Here is a 21,412-nt window from a genome sequence, read left to right as displayed (position 1 = left end):
ATTCCATTTTCAGTTATAACTGTTTTACATTACTGATTTCAGTAGGGTCACAACAGCATGCCCAGTCCTTCTCTCAGTCTTTTTTATTTTTTCTATCTGAATTCACTCATGCCAATTAGTAAAAATTGGGGAAATACTGGACAAAATACTACATCCTTAAAAAGTAGGAAAAAACAGTTTTAAGACACAGGTTGACAGGTTCACTAAAATTAGCAGGACACACCCGCCTGTAATAGCATCGGACTAGACCCAGTAATCCGGGAATACAGGTTTGGAGGGGACCTCTTAGGAAACATTTCTAGGGGCATCAGACACAGCAGCAAAGTCTAATCCGTCACCTTAAGTCCATACATCCACCTCTCCTTTGATGAGCTCTGCTTTGCCCAACACAAAAACAAACTGAAATTTCATCAACAACTGCTTCCAAAAGAGGCTGAAGGAGCAATGCTGTGACAGTTCACTGTAGCATTGAGCTCCAGCTGGTTGGTGATGTACTCTCGGTGACCATTTCCAAAATTGTACTAGAAAGTTCCCTTTAAAAAAAAAAAAAAAAATATTTTCTGTTCCCACAGCTGGTAAATTCAGAAAATCAAGCTGTTGGAGCTATACTGTTGCCAACAAATGAGAGAATGAGATGTGAAAGGGACACCCAGAGTTACTGGAGAGCTATCACAGGAATTCAAGACCACAAAGCATGTCTGGTACTGAGATCAGAATTCCCAACAGGTTCAAATAAGCAGTAGATTTTTGTTTCTGAAACGCCACTTGTTTTCAATTACAGCCATCTACATCTTATGCTAACATTCTTCAGACATGAGTCCTTGTACCTGATAGTATCCATCTTCAGCCCAGGGCTATGAGTGACTTTGCAAGTCCTAACTGCCTGTGTGATAAATCCACAATATTCCAGGAAATCAAACTCTCTCCAGGCTTCCTTCTGTTCAGCACCATATTCTTTAAAAAACGGTATCTGGGAAGAAATAAATTAATTCCCTAATTCCCTAAGTATCACTGCCACCATGATCTCAAGAAAACATGTAAGAACACAACTTGATAACTGAAGTTGGAGAAGTTGCATTCATATACAAAACAAAAAAAATGACAAGAGGATAGCAAAACAGAAGCACTGTAGAGACAAGCCTCCTCTAGGAGTTTATTTTGGTGTTCCAGGTTGGGTTCTGCCTTGACTCTCACCAGTCCTTGACAGCTCTACATAGCAGCAGTGTCTAGATCAGCATACCAACTGCACTGACAATGCATGATTCCAGTCCTGCCACAACCTTTCCCTGCATTTCTAGGAGTGGGAACAGAAAAAAACCATTCAAAAAATACCTGCACAGCCTCACACAACATGCTAGAGCTCAAAACATTCAGAGGAACTGAAGCAGGAACTAGCCTGTTTGCTCTGCACCAGGGGTAGAGACCTGACCTCAGAAGGATCTTTCAGCCCTGTAAATTGTTCTAATAATCTACTCGACAACTGCAGCTAGCACTCATTTCAATACTTGTAACTAAACATTCGCCTTCTTCCGCTGCAATTTGTACAACTGCTTTGGTTTTGTGAAACAGCCCATTTCATATACAGCTCCTATGTCTGGTTCCTGCCAAGGTTGTAGGCTGGCTTTCTCATGACTCCAAAAACACAGCTTTCCATTTTCCCACTCTATTATTAAGCTGGATGAAATAGACTTATCTTCATGTGATCGCAAAGACTAATAGTCCCATTTATGTAAAAAGGCCTCTCTACATGTAGAAGAAAATCCATAGGTGGAGAAAGGTCACATGAACAACAAAGCCCACCTGGGTTAACACTGCTTATGGAAGCACAGAGGCACTTTGGATAGCAGATAACAGATGACAGTTTTTGTTAGCCTGAAGTTGCCTTCTCTACATCTGTGATGTTGTTTCATGGAAGCAGGAACAGATATTTTGGTGAAGCATGGCATGCTGTATGTACGCTCTAGAAACACTTGAGCATCATAACCTGGCATGTTATGTAGTAGCATAGAAGAATATCAGTTGATCATCTTCTCTTTTCATACAAAAGGAACCCTTTATCCCTCAACTCTGCCTTTCCAGGAATAATGGAAAATAAGTCTTCTCTAGAGGCAGCCACAAGCCTTCTAAGGACAGTTTCAGAGTGCTTGGAAGAAGAAAGATTTATTTTTTTTTTTCAGGCAAAAAAACCTGCATTCTTTTTCTTTTTTTTCTTTCCCTCTTTTCTTTTTTTTTGAACTGTATTTTATTACCCAATTTGGACAACTAGCCTTTATCACAACAGGAAGAATTCATTGAGAATGCTTGTGTGTGGAGGGACGGAGAAAGAAAAAGACACACAGTACACTCTATAGGAATCAGTAGTGATAAGACAGGAATTGTCTGGCCTCTTTGTACTTATTTCCTGCTTTTTATTTCCCACTTTATGGGGCTAAGCAGAGAAGCCAGGTCCTGAGGATTAGCAGTCCCACTGGTCTGGATGGGAAGGAGCAAAAAAAAACCTACTGATTTTACTGTTAATTTCCCCTTCAATAACTTTTGCTTCACTTATAGGAATGAAACTGGGTTTAGAATACTATAAAATACTAAAATTGGGTAGCAATTTTTCTGTCCTTCAAGACTGTGGATGTATTTGTTCCTAAAGCCCACCCTGCCTCACGTTACACCTTTCTCAAAGAACATACTAGCTAGAGTTTAGAACTCCAAGAGATAAGTCCCTCTTCCTATTACAGAAGACATGTACAAACCCAGTTTTGCTTGTGGCTCCACAATTAGATGAGCTAGGACAACCGTAAAAGGAATTGGAAGGGTTTAAGAGGAAAGAACCTAATAAAGAGGTTACCAGACAATAAACATCACTGGCAGTGCCCAGTGATCTCTATTCTCACATGCAGCTTTGGAGAGGTGTGGCAGGATGTACCTTGTTGTCAGGAGCATATAACTACTCAGATGCAGACCTCTATAATCACACACCACCCTTTTCAGGTTCATTTTTATAGTTTTGGGCACAGGAAAACAGTTTATTTCTCAGTCCTGATAATCTTGCTCTGGAGGCTACAAGTGAGATGGGCTGCACCCTGCTTACAGCTACAGAAAAGCAACACCTGTTACAGGGCATGAACACTTTGTTACTAACTTCACCTGGAGAACTTGATGGACAGTAGTTGCTGCAGACCCCTAGAACTACCCACATTCACTTTGACTGCCACTTTCCTGTGCACCTCCCTCCCCCTATTTCATCCCTGAAACAAGTTAAGGTCAGACACATTAATAAAAAAAAAGTATAGTTAGAGAAATTTCAGACCCACTTGAAGTATCTAAACTAATGAAAATAACACAAAGTCTAAGTCACAAGCTATTGAAGAGTCAGAGAAATGAAATTCTTTGAGGCGTGTTTCTTTGCTACCTGTGACAGGCAGATAGAATTATGAACCTCAAACACAAGCAAGCAGAAGTATCAACTGTAGTAGAGCCATACACACTTATTTTTAGAAAGAAAATATAATGCAAATGGAAGAAAACTCAGAACACAAGCACCAAATCTTACTCTCCTCAGTTATGTGAGATATTGAAATTCCATGCCAGACTGTTCTAGGTTTAACTCAAAAAGTCACTAGTGTAAATTCAGAATAACTCTTCTGAAATTTGTATAGCATTGCCATTCTAAGGAAAATAAAGTTGACTGACATTACAGGATATTCTGTTCAGGTGAGAAGATCTGGCTCATAAGCAACAGAAGCTTGAAAATCCACTTAAGTCTGACAGCTAAAATAAAAAGTTCTTTAAAAAAAATAATAATAAAAAAAAAATCTCTGAAAGTTTCCAAGTATGATTATTTGAAAATACTTGCAAGCAACAATGTTTCATAAATCTAACATACTGGACTCCTTTGAAAGCAAAGAAAACACTTACTGTGGTTGCATTTGCTGAGGTAACCCAACAGGAGGCTTCTGCTTGATGGTGAATGCCATCTGAGTCATAGGGCCAACCTTCGGTGGGACCTGCACCTTCTGAGAGAAGGTCTGCTGGGCAGCCTGCTGGGGTATGGGCCACGGGGGAACAACAGGGCTCCGGCCTCCAGTGGAAGATGTCTCTTGCATGACTGTATCCTCACAGGAAGTACCTTTTGTTCCTGGTTTACACACACAAAGCTGAGGTCGCAGGCACATCCCTCCATTTTGGCACGGTGGCGCACAGTTAGCTAAGAAAAGACATTTTAAAAAGTACCTTTGAAACAAAGCGTGAACAAAAATGCAAACCTTCCCCATAATAAAAAAGGCATTAATTGCTAATGATAATTGAAGTAGGAGAGCACAACATTACTAAGCTACACAAAAGATAGTATATAAATTGCTGTAGCTTTTACTGCTTTCCTACATAACACAGGTACAACATTTGAACAATTCCAAGAAGTAAAATGCTGGTGAGATAAAGAATGGGAAATGAACAAGTTAAATCAAGAAATATAACATTATTTCAAACCTTCCTGTTAGCAGTCTTTATACCCTCCTTCCTTCCCCGCATCCTCCCTCCCCATACTTTTAACAACCAAACTGCATCCAATGAAACAATATTATGCAGATCATAGATTTTACTACTGGTCTAGGCTTGGATTGATTCTCTTACTGTTTAAAATCACAGATCCTCCATAGGTAGTAACTAGAAGGAATCCTTACAGTCACATTATAGATGACCAAAACAATCCAGAGAAGCATGAAGTGATTCATCTCTTCCCCCTCTAAAGCCCAAATGAAATTGTCTGAGGGCTCGCAGCATAAACTGCTGCTATGAAGACATAGGGGTTGACTTCTTTGAAGAAAGAGACAAGTCCTTGTGATTAGCCTGACCTAGCTTCTACACCTTCTGTGTACCACCACTGAAAAGGGATCAGATTATTCAAAAGACAATTCGCTTTCAGATACCTGCCCTCAGATAGTACTAATTACACTGTGTTGCTCTCTATCTGCTGACTATAGAGGGAGTCTGAATAATCAGCCTAGACTCAACAGCCAGCTTGTAGACCTAGTTAACACAGGATCAATTCCACTCTGAAGAAGCAAGAAACCTTAAGAAGCAAAAATCCCACCAAAAAAAAAAAAAAAAGAAAAAAAGAAACAGCAGTTGCTCGTTATATGTGTACATAACATCGCAAAGGTATGCCTAATTTCAAGATTTTGGATGCTTAAACTTACAGCGCTATCATATTTAGAGAATGTTAAGATAAGACAAAGATAGCAAAACAAATTATCTTATCCAGTAGATAAAATTTAACAATATAACCATAATAAGAACCTAAAAAGGTTCATATCTTAAAACATAACATGTGATTCTGCATCATATTCAAGTACATCCAGCTGCACAATTACTTTATATTTTCAAAAAGTCAGTCCACAGCCCTGGTCCAAACAAACTGGAATACTTGACACTTCAAGTTTTAATATATGTATTTATATATTAAAATAAACACACAAGCATACATATGAAATAACTTATTAGGATGGGACTGTGTTAATTTGGAGGAATAGTTTGTCAAATAATAATACCATCTGATACAGATGTACCACATATACCTCTCATACATGGCACCATAATTGACCTACAACTTTAACTTCAGCTTTGCAGGGGTTTCTTCTCACATATACTTTCACCCTCCATATGTTGTTCAGCAACGTATCTCCTTTTCAATACTATTTAGCTGAGCTAGCTTAATTGTATATTATGCATCTCCCTGGCAACATAAAGAGTAACCATTTGCTTGCTTACATTTCTGGGTTTTTTTGAGAATATATTTCGTCTTTGACTGCTGGAAGACTGAAGACCATTTTCACTGTAAACTTGAGAAGGGATTTACAACAAACGTATGTTGTAGCACACAAGCCAACTCTTTCTTGTGTCTTGCTTTTAAAACTAGATTTTTCCTATGAACAGTAAAAATTCACTTATATGCACAGGACTGAAATTAATTATACCTTTGAAGAATAGATTCAGAAGCCTTAAATTCTAATTAAGTTTCACTGGCTTTGGAGAGACTCTAAGACCAGAACAGTAACCCCCATCATTCAGGTCACCTGCAGAAAATGTCCCAAGATCACAGTGAAACACCCTGTGAACAGCTGGGAGTGCTTTAGAAAAAAAAAATCACATAAACATATCTGTTTAAAAAAATGATAATAATTACAGATTTTCAAAAGTCCCATTTTTACATTAACACACATTCATACTGAACATATATTTCTAGAGATTTACAGCCACCCATGAATATTAAGCTCTAAGATTCTCAACAAGTTATTTAAAAAACAAAAATCAGACAGAGGCTAACAAGACCACCTCAAAAGTCAATAAACAAAATATCCACTCTGCTAGGATACTGATCACTGTGTATCTAATTCATAAAGGTGAAATAATTTAAACACGTATGAACGACAACCCTGAGAAAACTGCAACTTTTTTCCCCCCATGTAGTTAAGAACCAAAGCTGTGCTGCAAAAGCCTAAGAAAACCTAAGTTTCCACTTACCAAAGTGAACATAATAAGGCTGCAATGAATTTAAAACTAGACACCTGAAAATAGAACCTGTTTTGAAATGACCTTATCTTTTTTACCCAGACTTGAAGATTCTTACTTCACTGACAGCAATGTAAACCCTGAAAGTTTCTCAGCTGTACCTACACGTCAAGCACATGAAGCTCTGCAAGGACAGACAGTATTACTCTAGCTGGCCTTATAACAAAACAAGCATCAGCAGATCCAGCAACTATGTTATAAAATACCCAGTTTGTCTCAAATCACATGAACAGTGACAACAGGTTAAAAAGACCGATACATCAGGTATTCACAGCAATGCATCCTTTGATTGAAGTTCTTTATTAATGTTGTGCAATAGTGGATCACAAAATAGGATAAAAGAACACATTTTTAGGAAAGAATAAAATGAACATTTTAATTGACATAATACAGCAGTTTAGTTTTAAAAATGTTCAAGACAGCTGCAGCACGCCAAATGTATGACCTAATTATTTTGTTTGAAGACAACAATAATGGCACGTCTAACTGAAAACACCATTATTTTCCATAAAGCTAAGTTTCCAAAAACTGGAGCATGCAAGCATTAAGTTTAAAACTGAAGAGCTGGCCAACATACTCCCGTCAAAGGCAATAGGCTTGGTCCTATTCAGTTCAAGGAGGTTACAACTGGAAGTTCACAATGGAGCTCGGCGAAATGCAAATAACGAGACTACACTTAGTGTCAGATCAAGGATCCACTTAGTCCATTCTCTCCATTGCCAAGGTGGATGCTTAAGGACACGTTTAAGTACAGGGTGAGAAGCAGTGAAAGTTTATTCCACTACAGTCTTCAAGGATTAGAGGCTCAGCAACTTCCTGAGCAAGAAGAGTGTTGTTTTTGTATTTAATAACCCTCAGCAGATTTTTCTGTCAGGAGCTCACTGGTGCTTTTTGAACCTTTAGTTTCAGCATCCATAGCTTGCTGTGCCAAAGAAGTTGGCCACATTGGAAGGCCAGGCATAGCCAACATAACCAACCTTCCCCCACTTTCCAGAAGCATGGTGAAGTAACATGGGGATCTTTTGGGTTGGGTTGTGTGTTATAAGACCATGCAATCTTTATCTACCAAAAATAAAGCCTTGGTGCCACATTTGCTTTGGAAGTCCCTGAATCACAAAAAGCTGAAAGCATTTTCTGTGGCTGTATCCTAACACATTCATCCTTTTTATGCATCCTCCCCTTATCAACTATTGCTCACCAGCATCGCAGAGAGAATGCTGAGTTAGAGGGATACTTATAAGGCCTGTTATGGCTTTATTTACGACAAAAAAAGCAAGTATAAAATAGTAAAGTTACCATTAGGTTTAAACGCACCCCTTCCAATACATTTGTATGTTGGTTTGGGACTGATCTATACATATGCACTTTTTGTTCCACATGTTCATGTTATTTGGTTAAAGACTATACAAATACTTGCAGAGCAAGACCTAAAATAAACCTGTTATAAACCTTTTATAGTATTTACATATTTTTAAAACTTCTACATATGCAGAGTGTACTTCTGTTTTAATACATACTAAATTAAGCATTATTTATTATATCACAAAGTATAAAAAATTAACACATATTGAAGAAGTTTAGATTAAAATTTCTTTTTCTGACCTTTCAGAAGAATCAAAATACAGATACCACTATCTGGTCACAAAAAAACTTTTATATTAAATTTCTGATAATTCTTGAATTAAGATCATTAACATCTGATTCCTATGCTAATCACTTTGATTTTACCTTGATTCACAATTACCTTCTTCAAACAGTAATATCTCATTTACAAGTTTATTCCCTTGTATCTCTAGATCATGTGGAGAACTGTATTTTTCAGTAACAAACTCACAATCAACAAATTTAAATGTCCCAGAAGTTTCCCGCACCCAAGTTTCTAACCTTTTAGCCTCAGCTCCACCTTTAAGCATCTCCTTTATCAAGCAACGGTTGCTGATTAGTACTTAAGCATTCACATGAATTAGAAATTCATTCCTGAATTTCTAATACTTTGATACAATTTCACTACAAGTGTTGTGAGTTTTATATCTAGTGAGCCCATCCACTAGATTTTTCCTTTCTATTTCCCACATAAAATTTAATGTAACTTTTTTTTTTTTTCAGTCCTCTTAACCACACATAGTCAAGCATCAGTTTAAGCAGAATGCCCTGTTTCCAACAAATTTCATCACTGTGCACATTGGCACAGTATATATGAACTTCCCTCATAGAAGTGCCTAAACCCTGTAAGGCAAAATACATGCTGGAGGGCAAATAAGAGAAAATACAGTAATTGCAAAGATGATTGTAAGTGTGAGGCTGTTTCAGATTCCAACACAAAATGGTCAAGAAATGACACATGCATTGTTTACAGAAAGGGGGAAAAACAACATTGTGACATGAATATACCTGAGCTTAGAGCAGAAATTTCAAGTTCCTTTACAGGCAACACAGGAATACTGTTAAAGGCATAGCAAATACTGCCTGTCTTAATTAATTCAAGAATTCTATTCCTCAAGCACACAAGGAAACCAAACCAGAGCTCATCTTGGTTGAGCGCACATCCTAAACAAGAAGTTGCAATACAAAGGCACCTTTAACTCCCACTGTTGAAAGACAGAGTGGTGATCCCCAACGGATCCCTAAAGCAAAGCAGTGAAGCACTTACTCTGGAGAGCGACAAGCTGTGGGCTCTGAAAGGGAAGAGGCCTCAGAAAAACCTGAATATGGCGCTGACATCCTGGAGAACAGCAAAGTTCATAATAGTTTCTGGTTCTCCGAATTGCCCTACCGATTAGCTCACCATTCACTTTCACACTTTTATTCTGGAGACCATCTTCAATCTTTTAAGTTGTTGTCAGGACTAAGGATGCAACACTGGAGAATGGAAACCCAAAAGCTAGCTGAAGGAAAATTTAGTGCTCACCACCTAATGCTTTTCTAGGGATCTAGTTCGACATCCGAGTAGCTTTCTCCAAACAGTTTTCAAAAGTTGAATTTTACCAGAAATACATCCAACAATTCTACAGATTTATTGAGGATGGGAGTGAGAGGAATTTGTGACCAAGGGTGAGACCACCATGTTGCAAAACCATTCTATAAAAAAAAAAAAAAAAAAAAAAAAGAAATTACTTGAACAATCAGAAGAAATGGCATTAACTGCAGAAAACCTGTATGACCTCTACACTACTAATGGTGGAGGTATTACAACCATCTGTATCTTCCTACACAGGAACTTTGTTTTTATCATAAGGAGATGGTCTTAGGGAATTCTTTCCCCAAATATACTTCAAATAAAAGCATGTGTCACTGCTGGAATTCTTCACTAGTCCACTTCAAAACATCTGATGCATTCCCACACTGGTGTGGATGGCTCCATAAACATGACCTCCAAGAAAGGAGGGAAACAAAAAAGCCTAATGCTTTTGGCATAGTATTTCTTTTAAAACAAACAAAGTCACAAAGTTTCTCTCCTAACCTAATGACAATGTAACGTACTTCATTAAGATTATTTGCTATGTATCTTCATAGTATTACCTCTAAATGCTAAGATTTATCAGAATAGCAGCTATACTCAAATACTTCAAAAAATAATGCATCCTTTTGCTGAAATTAGGCTTATCAGTCATAAGAATATAACATGCTGTTTGATACTTGGCATTTTCATTTGTGTTGTGTTTACTGAAGTTTATATAGTATAAATACTTAAGTTAGACTGCACAATCTGGGGGACATTTGAAAGTAATAAGAGATCATAATTATACATATTCTGACAGTACAAACATTTCACATGCTATAGGTCCTTCTATCATTTCAGTATCAGAAAGATTCACTACAGAATGGACTAAGCCAAGAAACCAGCAGATTTGCATTACATGCTGTTCTTGCTTGCTGGAGTGGTTAACACTCCGTTCTGCAATCCTTATAATTCTCTTAACCTTTCTCATTACAGTGCTTATTTATTGTGTTACAAAATACTTTGTAAGAAATACACAGGAAACTGAACAAAGAGAAACTCAATAAAGGGACAACTGAAAAATTTTAACTGGATAGAGGATTCAGACAATTGAAGTGCTACAGAAAAGAAATACAAGAGACGAGACTACTCATCATAATAGAGTAATTAAAATGCTAATAATAATAAAGTTTTCCTTAAATCCAACCAGCTCTCCATGAGTTCACCATTTAGTTGAGCTTCTCTGAAAATTGAGGTCTAAACAGCCAGCAAGAGATATAAAAATACTGATTTGAATTATGAAAAAACAAATCTTGCCACAGAACACAAAACAGACCCCCTTTATCAGGAAGCTGCTCTCCAAAACTCTAGGTTTATGCAGGGTTTAACATGTGCATTTCACAAAAAAGAACATGGATGAGATGAGCTATTTATAGCTCTGTATTTAAATTAACATCTTGCCTTGCTAACATGTAAAATCCTTACTCCCCTTCTGTGTGCAGTCAGAAATGCAGAGAGAAACTAAAGCTCTGCTTTCTTTCTGTAGTCAATGGAGAGGGTAAGTTTTCTAGGAATAAATTAGGCTACACAAGTCAAGTACTGGTGCTTTTAAAGGCAGAACAAAAAAAACTAAAGCAAAACCCTCAAAACCAACCCACTATCAGTCCCTGTTAATTACAGAACAGGCTCAACAACCTGAACCACCCATAATCTGCTAACAGCCAGTACTGCAGTATTTGAACAAGGAGCCAGTGGAGGGAGATGTGTGGCCCTCTCCATCCACCCTCCACTAAAGAGCAGCTCCTGGGCAATGCAATTTTGCTTTAAGGCAGGTTCATATGGCACAAGTGGCCCTTCATGCTGGAGGCTGCAAAGAAGGCTGGAGTATCATTAAAGGTGCTGCACCCAACTTCTTCTGAAGGCCCCACAGAGTACAGAAACCTGCCCCTCACTACAGCCCTGCTCTCCCAAGGGTCAGGAGGCTCACTGATCCCACATGCACAGCCACTTTGCCCTGCCCTCTCACTTTGCTGGAGAGGGAGGAGAGGGGAACATGCCCTGCTTCTAGCTCTTCCCTTCTCCGTGCTCAAGAAGGGCAGCTGTACAGAAGAGAGGTATCAAAGTATCACTTCACTGTCACTAGGTCATTTTGTTCCCGTAACATGCAGAACCGGAACACTGTGCAATCACTGGATGAACCACAGCTCCCCACAGCACCTACACAGCTTTCTACACCACTCCCAAATTACACACTGAAAACAAATAGCCAACACATACGAAAGGGGGGGGGGAAAAAAAAAAAAAAAGAAAAAGCCCACAGTTTTCTGGGTACCTTCTAATACTTCATTTACAGAGGAAGTGTTCAGGACTTTTTATCCACTGTAGGTTTACCACAACTGTACTACATGTCCTGCTTCTTTTATTAACACTAACTGCTGCAATGAGCTGAACGAGTTCACTATCAATCTGTCATCTGTTTCAGTGTAGGAGCACATCTTGAGAAGTTTCTTTTAAGGTTCTTTGTTTTGTTTTAAATCTGCACACACATGCAGTATTTGTATGAAATAGACTATGTATCATTATAACCTTACTTGTTTCCAGTGAAGTCCCAAATGTATCACAAAGAAAAGGCTGAGTACGTTTCACCTCATACTAATCGCGGACCTGCATTTCCTCACCAGAATGTGGTAACGACACACAGCATGGTCACATCTGTAAAGCAGGGAGCAGCTAACAGCTCCCCGTCTTCTCATAGGTCTTACTGCCTCCTCTCGCGGGAGGGAGGCTGGCTGCCATCAATGGCCTGGAGACAGACAATGCTCAAAGTCTGTGTTACTGCTTTAGTTTGGGTCAGGACTCTCTTGAAGCATATCTTAACAATTTCACTCACGGAGGTTTGGTTCGTGTTGTGGGGGCATCTAAAAGCACATGCACTGTTTCTTTTAGATGCAGAGGGGAAAAAAAAACCCACCTTAAAAAATAACAAGAAACTAAATCCCAAATGTGAACACTCCAAGAGTGCACCTAATGTATTTCAGCCTCATATTGTCATTCATTCATGAGACCAGACTACACCTAGACCAAAATAAAACACTAAGCCCTGAAACATGCATGCAATGGACTGCAGGTCATTCAAACCTAAGGCTTTAGACTATAGATCTGCTCCCATTAGTCCATGCTGCTTGCTAATGCAGACAAAACCAAAGATCACAAGAATCTGGATCCTCCTGTTCTCCCCCCTTCCCAAGGACAGCAAGCAAAAAATAAAGCAGAGTAGAACTACCACTGAGCTCTCCCACTTCAAAAGCCAATCTATTCCTTGTCTATGAAATTCAAAAGTTTTATTTACATATTATAGTAGCAACCATAGCAGAGGCAAAACCAAGCTACTCAAGTAGTGGCTTTTGGTTTTTCCATTTTGAAGTGTTTAAAAACAACATCAAATAATAGACTTAAAAGGGCTAACACAAAGGTCAGTTCTGTTAGGTCAAAGTAGTGATGTCTCTTTAAAATTGAGATTTAATTTTGATTTAGACGTAATTTGAATGATACTGGTTTTACCGAGACGATGGGCTTAGAATGAGAAGAAACAACATTTGGAGACAGTATGTTATAGTTAGGCTTGGTATACATAATGTAAATAAACAAACTCGGTAAAACTCAGTCACAAAACTGATTTAAGCACAAGCCTCAGGAACCATTTATGAGCAGAAAACTGTCATGAAGCACAGCTGCAAAGATTTGAAGTACTAAGTTCCAGTGACCAGAAGTACAGCTCTCCTGCATAACACACTTGTAAGAGCTGAACTGAAGACAGAAAAAGGATTCTGAGCAACCAATACTGAGTGATAGAGAGTTTTATATGTAAACGAGGGGACCCGTGTACGTTTCCAAGTTTCTAGATCTGCATCCCAACCCTATATCAGAACAAGACCTAAGCATGCAACCTCAGGCATGCTCCATCCAGATCTCAGACAGCTCGAGGTCTAGAACCACTGGTCACATTGTTAAGTGTCCTTGTCCCGAAGGAGACACAAAGCTGTAGCTTGCTAACCCAGTAACAGTGAGAAGTATAGCTCTGGAGGTTTAGGGATCCGATGGCTCAAACTGAACAGCAATACACAAAGCAGAGGCCATGCAAATTTGGGAACCAAAAAAAAGGGACCCTTCCTCTGGGCAAGCATTAGCACAACTTTTCTAGTCTCCTCCTTCTCCAGAGGGAAGACTTTACTGTTGTATATTTTCTTATTCTGACAAATAAATTAATTTGTTTACAAATTTAAAAATTTACCTATAGCACATTTTTTTTAATGTTGAGTCAGGTAGTCTTTCAAAAGAGAAGAGAATTAGCAAGATAATATTTTAATACAAAAAAAGACAACAGACTGTCTAATTTTCTGCTGGCCCTTCCAAGGTGCCTGAGCACACGACAGACAGGAAAGAACTTCATTACCAAACTCAAAGAATTGAGTCCAGTTCCAACTCCAAAATACTCACCTTATGCCCAAGCATGGAATACATACACCACCTTCACTCAACAAGGACACAAGATCTTTTTCCTTTTAATTGACAACAATGGTGTACGTGGGTTCTACATCTACACAGACAATAACTCCTCTCCCTATATGAAATTTACTCTAAACATAATCATGCAAAATCCACTTTCGCACCTATTTGTCCTACGAGCCTTTTTTTTCCACCTCTGCAATAAGGAGCTACTGCTTCAGTGTTCCATTAACAGCCAGCTCTCTCCTTCCCACTAGGATTAGTTAATTCTCATCGTTACACTAGTGAAAGTTAGAATTCCTCCAGGCAATGCTGCTGTTTAAACCATCCCATTTATATTGAGAACACTCACAAACAACTGACATTAATGCTCCAGATACAGCATATCAATATACATTTTAGACAGCGTCTACTATTACAATAAGGTGGGGGTTTTAATTTTGTATTTTGTAAGATACTAGATCCTGCAAACAATAGGTAATTTCTTTCTTGACTTCCCAACATGAACAGCAGCTCCTTGTAACCGTTACAAAAAAGGAAACAAAACCAGAACAAACAAATGAGCAGATTTTGTAGGAAGCAGTATTAACTAATGGAAATTTCGTAGTAAGTAACAAAGTAGGAGACAACAGGTTTCAATAGGATAAACATGCAGCTGAGAGGCAGGAACTCCTAATTTCCATCTTACACCTTCCAGACAGTTGTTATAACTTGTCCAAGGCCATATGTAACCTATGGCTCAATTTCCATAAATGAAATAAACAACAGAAACCCCACACTCCAGGTTTTACTTGCCTTACAGCCATGTTATAGAGCTAATTAACGTTTGTATAATGCTCAGGTTATGCAACAAGTACTAACAAAACACTATGTCTCCAGCCTTGGTAGTATCTTATTATTGCACTTACACAGATTATAACCTATGATAACTATGACTGGAAGACTATCTTTGTCATAAACCCTCTCACGTGCTTACAGCTTCCCAAGGTGTTCATTGCTGTGGTTGAATTTTTCCCACCTTTGTCTTTACCCAAAGGTGGATGTTTTGAACACTTCAAAAAGGTCAGTTTTGACCATTAGGCATCATTCTCCCAATGTAAAGCAATTCTGGACACTTTTTAATGCTGACCTTTATGATTTAATCTTTTTCACTAGAATAACGCAGTTCTTCATAAGCAAAGTCACACCAAGTTTGAAAAAGAAGTTCTTAAAATTTTTACAATGTAAAACTGAAATATTAGGCACAGAGAGGGGAAAACCTGTATGCCTAAAATTGGATATGGTAGGCACTCTCATACAGGTAGTTCATAGGAGAACAGAAGTTCACCTTCTGAGGACAGACTGTCAGGCTTCCAAGAGAACATGAATACTGTGAACACAACAAGCAGTTCAGCTTCAGACTAGAATTTAGAAAAGGGACTTGAAAAGTCAACTTGCCTCCTCTGTACATTTGCTACTCTCTGACCTGCACAGAAACATCTCAAATACCCCCTGTTGCTGCTACCAAGGAAATGTGAAGCAACTGCCACTGCTTCCAGTCAGACTACCACCCACCAAGGGAACAGCAGCCTCAGCCATAGGCCCATGCACGAGAAAGTAGGGGTAGCAAACAATCACACAAGACAAAGGGAGGGGGAAGATTAACAGCCTGGACTGCAAGACCATACCGCTTCCCTTTGACCCCTCTTTCTGTGGACTACAGGCAGGCTTATTCACACAGGTGCAGCAGAGCAGAAACACATGCTGCTGGGATTACACCTGAGCTAATAAGCCTCACTGATCAGAGCTGGCTCTCAGCACTCTGGTTCTGGAAGCACAATGCAGACAAATGGAAGTTGGCTCTGGAAAGAGCCAGTATGGGTCTGGGGTTTATTAGCTCAGGCTTTGCACCATGCAAAAGAATATAAACTGGCCCTAGAGACCAAACAGCTTATTAAAGCGATACGAAGTCTGAACTAATAAACACTGACAGATCCAAACTGACTCTGCGTGAAGTCAGCTCAGGTGTGCCTGCATCTGTAGCACAATTAATCTACAACTGCAATAATACACTCAAAAATAACTGAGAGTCCACTAACTGAACTTAAAAATCACTTACAGGAAAAAAAGGGGTTAACTTTTGTTCAGTTATAGGGTTTCTGTTCTTCTAAAAAGAACATTGGGAGGTTCCAGAAACAGAGATATCTGGTTTTATGACTGCAAGACTAATCTTCCATAGCTATATCAAGTCAATGCTATCTCACGGTTTGCCTAAGTTACAAAACAGACAACTTCAGTACATTTAGTGCTTCCCCTGGCTTGCCAAGAGGGGTAAAGCTGAGATCTAAGCCAAGTGTATTATACCACTGCTAGGCGGTATCAGAGTAGCATCAGAGCAGGCAGCAAAAATATTTAATGCAAAGGAGAGCCTAATATTAGGGACACAAAATGAGAAAGAAAAGTCAAAAAGTAAATGCCCTCCCCTTTCTTTTGACTCCTCTGCTAGTCCATTCCTCCAATAACTATGGATGAACAAAGTAATTAATGGATTTAAATGAGATTCTACCCAGCTATGCCATAAAAATCTAACTGCTTGATTTGGTCTTTATTGAAGACCCTAAAAAGGAATTAAAAAAAAATAATAATAAAAAAAAGAATAGTTGAATGATAATGGCAGAAGTCAGCCAAAAAGGCAAAACTTAAAGAACAGAAAGCAAAGTTCTTAATTTATAAACAAAAGTTGAAAAGGATGAAGTTATATGGAAATAAAAGTTACTAGAAGACAAAGAGCCACCAAAAGGAAAACTGTATGCGTTTTGTTCAAAATACTGAAAATAAAATTGTTTGACAATAGCATTGCAGTTGAAATATTATTTTTTTTTACTTAATTTCCTGAAATTGTTTTTTCCATTTTGATTAGTCATTCAGCTAAGGTAGGTGTTTTAGCCTCAAAATACCACTGTAAGCTGAAGGAAATCACTCTATACTTGTAAAGCGTGTTAAGCAAAAAAGGTGACTAACCTAACAGAGCAGCATGTATTTCAAGCTGAAAATGTTAATTTAGAAGACTATCTTAAATGCCTAAGTTGGGCAGGGAAATTGTGAAGTTTTGTCTTTAACAGGCTACTGTAATACAAGTCTTTTCTTCTTAGCAACAGCTCCATGCAGGTCAAAGGTACTTGACCTTACTGAGGATTACAAATGTGATTGCTCCCTGTTGTGAAAAATCCCACACAGGGACAAAAGCCACTATAAAAAGCCCCAGAGTTTGAGTCTTGAAAGCATTGTTTACTCCAACTCTCTCAGAGACAGAAGTCCTGCTGAACTAAAGTGATGTTCTAAGCTCTGCCCAATCTCACTGATACCTAAAGGGGTTTCCTGAAGAGGTATGTCATTACAATCTTCCATGACGTCATGGCAACATCACTCCAGTTTAGCCATTCGCAGTCATCTTGAATCCTGCCTAAATTAGCAGAGATTCTTCTTCTTTCACATTAGAAAGGCCAACCTGAGTATAATAGCATTGGCTCAGTGTTAGTTTATGCACAGATTTTATGTTTCTAGGTATCCCAGTAAAGGTATGACCCTCTACAGGATCTTCTCCAAACCCACTGCTTTTACCTTGTTCAACATTTCAGAAATTCCATGCCCTAATCACAGGATCACTACGTGGGGCACTGGAGAAAGGACAGCGTGGGTAGATGGCAATTCCTTGCTCCCCACCTGTGCTCCTCTGGCAGGTTCTTCACCCTATCAAGTCCCCCTCTTCAAAAAACTCCTAACACCCAAGCACTAACATGTGTGGGGGGGGTGGTCCTACAAAAGTAACCTCCACAAAGCTCTCTTCAGAAATGCTGCGATCTGTGCTAAGAATAAACATATGAGGCACCCGCTGTTCATGAAGGTTAGCAAGGGGGGATTTAGGGAGGAGAGATGAAGCATAATGACTGCTGTGTGCCAACGATGCTGGGGGAGATGGGCTCCAGCAAGCAGGCTGGTGACACAGCGTGGGTGGGATCTGTAGCTCAGCCAGCACCTCTTTGCCCACAGCTGATGCCTGCATCCACCACCTTGCCGGGTGCCCGGGTGGTCTCCACTGGTCCCCCCGGCTACAGGCTGCAGCGGTGTCCCCACACCCCCCACACCACACAGCTACTCACGTTTGATGCACCTCTGGGAGCCCGAGGCCTTGCTCCAGCCGTGGCAGCACTGCCCCCCGCAGACGTTGACCCTGCGGGAACAGCAAAGAGGGAGAGGGTCCGGCAGGGCCCCCCGGCGGCAGCCAGCCCCGCTCCGTCCCTAGCCAGGCTGCAGGGTGGGCGCTGGGCCGGGAAAGAAAAGGGCGTCAGGAATTAAACTTCCCGAGGAGCGTTCGAGGAAACTCCTGGCCCGGCACGGCTCCGGCTGGCAGGGCGGGCGGCGCCGAGGCTGCGGCGCGACGGGCACCCCCCGCGCTTCCCTCAGGGGCGCGAACGACCGAGGCGCGAGCCGGGGCCGCGAGGGGGGCGGTGGCGGGCTCCTCGCGCGCTCGACGCCTCAGCCCGGGCGCGGGAGCCGCCGAGGCGCGCGGGGGGGGCTGGCCACGCGCGAGGCTCAGGTGCCGCGTGGAGGCGGCAAAGGAGCGGCGGGCGGGCAGGTACCGCCGCGCCGGGCTCTGGCGGGCTGCCCCGGCCCCCGCCGCGGGGAGCGACCAACGGGCGCGGCGAAGATGCTCGGGGCGGTGCAGGGAGGCGGCGGGCGGGCGGCGCGGCCGCCCCAGCCGTGCGGGGTGGCGGGGGACGCGCGGGGCGCGGCGGGCGGGCGCCTTACCCCGGCAGCGGCGGCAGCTGGTGCTTCTGGCGGAGGGGCAGGGCGGCGCTGCTGTTGCCGTGGGGGCCCGGCGGCGGCTTGGGCCGGGGGCCGAAGCGGGCCGGCTTGGCGAAGGAGGCGGCGTGAGCGGCGGCGTTGGGGTGGACCTGCCCGGCGGGCCCCAAGCGGAGCTGGACGCCCGCGCCGCCCGGCTTGCTCATCCGCCGGGTCCGCTCCAGAGTGCCGCCGCCGTAGCGCGTGTTGAGCTGTACGTTAAACGTGCGCTGCTGCTGCTGCTGCTCCCCGCCGAACAGCACCGGGCGCTGATGCCGGCTGCCAGAGGAGCCCCCCCGGCCGGGCTGCAGGACGTACGTGATCCCCCTCAGCCTGCCCTTTTCGGAGGCAGCGAGCGCTGGTGACAAAAGTGCACAGGCAGCGAGGAGGAGGAGGAGGAAGCCCCGTCTGATCCGAGCCATTTCCACAGCGGAGCCCCTGCAGCCGGCGAGCTTGGTGGACCCCCGGTGCAAGGGTTTCCTCCCCGCCGAAGGAAGAGTGAGCGAGTGTGTGTGTGTGCGCGACCTGCGCCCGGCGTGCGGATCCTTCCTCCGCTCGCTGCCCCCGACCTGCTCCGGGGCGGGGGGGGGGGGAAGGAAAAAAAACCTCAGGTTCCTCCCACCCGCCCCCCAAACTGTTAGGAAAGTTCAGCAAACACGTCGCCCCGTGGAGCAGGAAAACATCGTTGGAAGAAAGGAAGCGGCGGGTGCGAGCGGAGCCGGAGCGGGAAGGGAGGAGGAGCAGCAGCAGGGGAAGGGTGTTTGCTGGAGGGGGGTGGTCGCAATGGAGAGCAGATGTGTCGGTTGCCGGAGCTGCCAGCGGTCTGCGTGCGTGTGTAAGAAACGCTCCTTAAGCCAGTGCGGGCCGGAAAAAAAAAAAAAAAAAAAAAAAAAAAAAGCAACAACAACAAAACCCCAGAAACACACAAAACACCACCCTCTTTTTAAAAGAGTTCCTCCGCGTGTGCGGGGGGGGGGAGGGGGCGGACGGGGTGCCCCGGCCCCGCGCAGCCAGCCTGGGGCCGCCGTGACGTCAGGCGGCGCTCCCGGGGCGGGGGGCCGCGGCCGGGGCCAGGTAACAGGCGGGGGGCCGGGGCCGGGGCCAGGTGACAGGCGGGGGGCTGGGGCCAGGTGACAGGCCGGGGCCGGGGAGCGGCCGCCCGCAGCCTGCGGCGACCCCCGGGGCGCTGACCGGCCGCCTGCCTGCGGCACAGCGAGCGCAGCGGTCCCGCGCGGCGGGGGTCGCGTACCTCCGCTCTTGCAGCCGCTGAGCGTTTAATGGAGGTATGGCTGTAAACCCCCAAACGCCTATATACCTGTTTCACTCTGTAGGCAGGAACTCAGCGGAAGCACTTCCACGCGTTAAAGGTAAGCGCCTGCCTCGGCCTCTGCCTGGTGGGAGCCGCAGGTTTGAGATTGCTCTTAGCAGCAATCCTAGCAGGATCAGGGACCATATTCCTTCGTGTTTTTCTTTGTGTTTGTCAAGGAGTATGTGTTTCTAAAGAACAAAACACAAACCACAATTGTACGCTTAGAATTAATACATAAGCAAAACTGCCTGCGTTCTTCTCCAGTGCGTCCTCATCGATGTCGCCCTTTAGCATTGTAAATAAAGGGAAAAACCCAAAGTTCACAAGATAAACCTGAAGATTACATCTTTTAAAATACTCTCAAGCTGATGTGTCCGAGTTCTTTCCAAGAAACTTTGTGGAGAATCAGTTTGCAAATCCAATAGCTTGGAATCCAGGTCCTCCTCCCTGTGTTCTCCTCTGCTCTTTTCCAGAGCTTTAAGGACACTGACCCTGGCTCCAAACTGATGAGATTTTCTTCTTAAATCTCTTGGCACAGCTACACAGCCGGCACGGGGAGCAGGAGAGTTTTACATTGACAGGATTCCAGGCAAGAGCCAGTGTTAGGAGCACAACGGTCCCTTCCTCCTTAGTTCTCATCTATTTAAAACTGCTCAAAAATAAATAGATGTTTTAAATAGATGAGAGTTTGGAGCTTTCTATAGTCACAGTGTAAGGGAGCCACGTCGATGTTACAGGCTTCTGCTCCTGTGCCTCCAGTGCTCTGAATTGAAACCCAGTGCTTGAAAAAGAAAATGCCAGTAGCATCGGGGGATTCTAAATCCACAGTGGTTAAACTAGTAGGAAACTCTGTGGTGGTTCAGACAAAAAACAGAGAAAGCCTGAAAGGAGCCCCAGCTTGAAGATAACTAGGAAGTTAACTGTGAGACCACTGCCGCCTCTCTTAGCAAGCATCCATGTCTGTTGTTTTTTTAACTCGGAAGGCATTCTCAGTGACTGAACGGTTCAGCCTTCTGAAGGCTAATTATTGTCAATCCTGAGTATGCTAAGTGTTTTTACAGTGTTTAGGGAATGAAAAATACCTTGAAACCAGAGAGGTGGGGTGAGGACTGAGTAAGCAGAGAGAAGCTGATGTGGTACTCGGGACTGTTGCTCTGCACAAGGCCGCTGTCCTTCAGAAGTTTTCCAGAATGAGATCACAACTACGTGTGTGGCTGGGTTTGTTGAACAGAGGGCAAAAACTGCATCATTCCACAGCAGAAGACAGTTGCTTTTAA

The 21,412-nt window shown here is 42.5% G+C and overlaps 1 protein-coding gene across 8 annotated transcripts in view; it reads right to left on the bottom strand.

Annotated features, from left to right (window-relative positions):
* Window positions 1-21,412, bottom strand: part of LTBP1 (latent transforming growth factor beta binding protein 1) — a 216,738-nt gene that overhangs the window by 176,975 nt on the left and 18,351 nt on the right. For 2 of the 8 annotated variants that reach the window (XM_037405594.1, XM_037405595.1), the window contains 3 exons: window positions 20,142-20,323; window positions 18,145-18,215; window positions 3,910-4,198 (listed from right to left, as the gene is read on the bottom strand). In XM_037405594.1, the coding sequence (XP_037261491.1) occupies window positions 3,910-4,166 (257 nt within the window). In that variant the 5' untranslated portion in view covers window positions 4,167-4,198; window positions 18,145-18,215; window positions 20,142-20,323. Of the gene's footprint in view, window positions 1-3,909; window positions 4,199-5,966; window positions 5,985-18,144; window positions 18,216-18,793; window positions 19,828-20,141; window positions 20,324-21,412 lie in introns of those variants that run through there. The other 6 variants (XM_037405592.1, XM_037405593.1, XM_037405590.1 and 3 more) reach the window with 5 other exon arrangements.

Source organism: Falco rusticolus, chromosome 12 (assembly GCF_015220075.1).
Source record: "Falco rusticolus isolate bFalRus1 chromosome 12, bFalRus1.pri, whole genome shotgun sequence".
In the NCBI taxonomy this organism is placed as follows: domain Eukaryota; kingdom Metazoa; phylum Chordata; class Aves; order Falconiformes; family Falconidae; genus Falco; species Falco rusticolus.
Note: the sequence above shows the minus strand (reverse complement) of the source record. Positions and strands in the feature narration are given on the sequence as shown.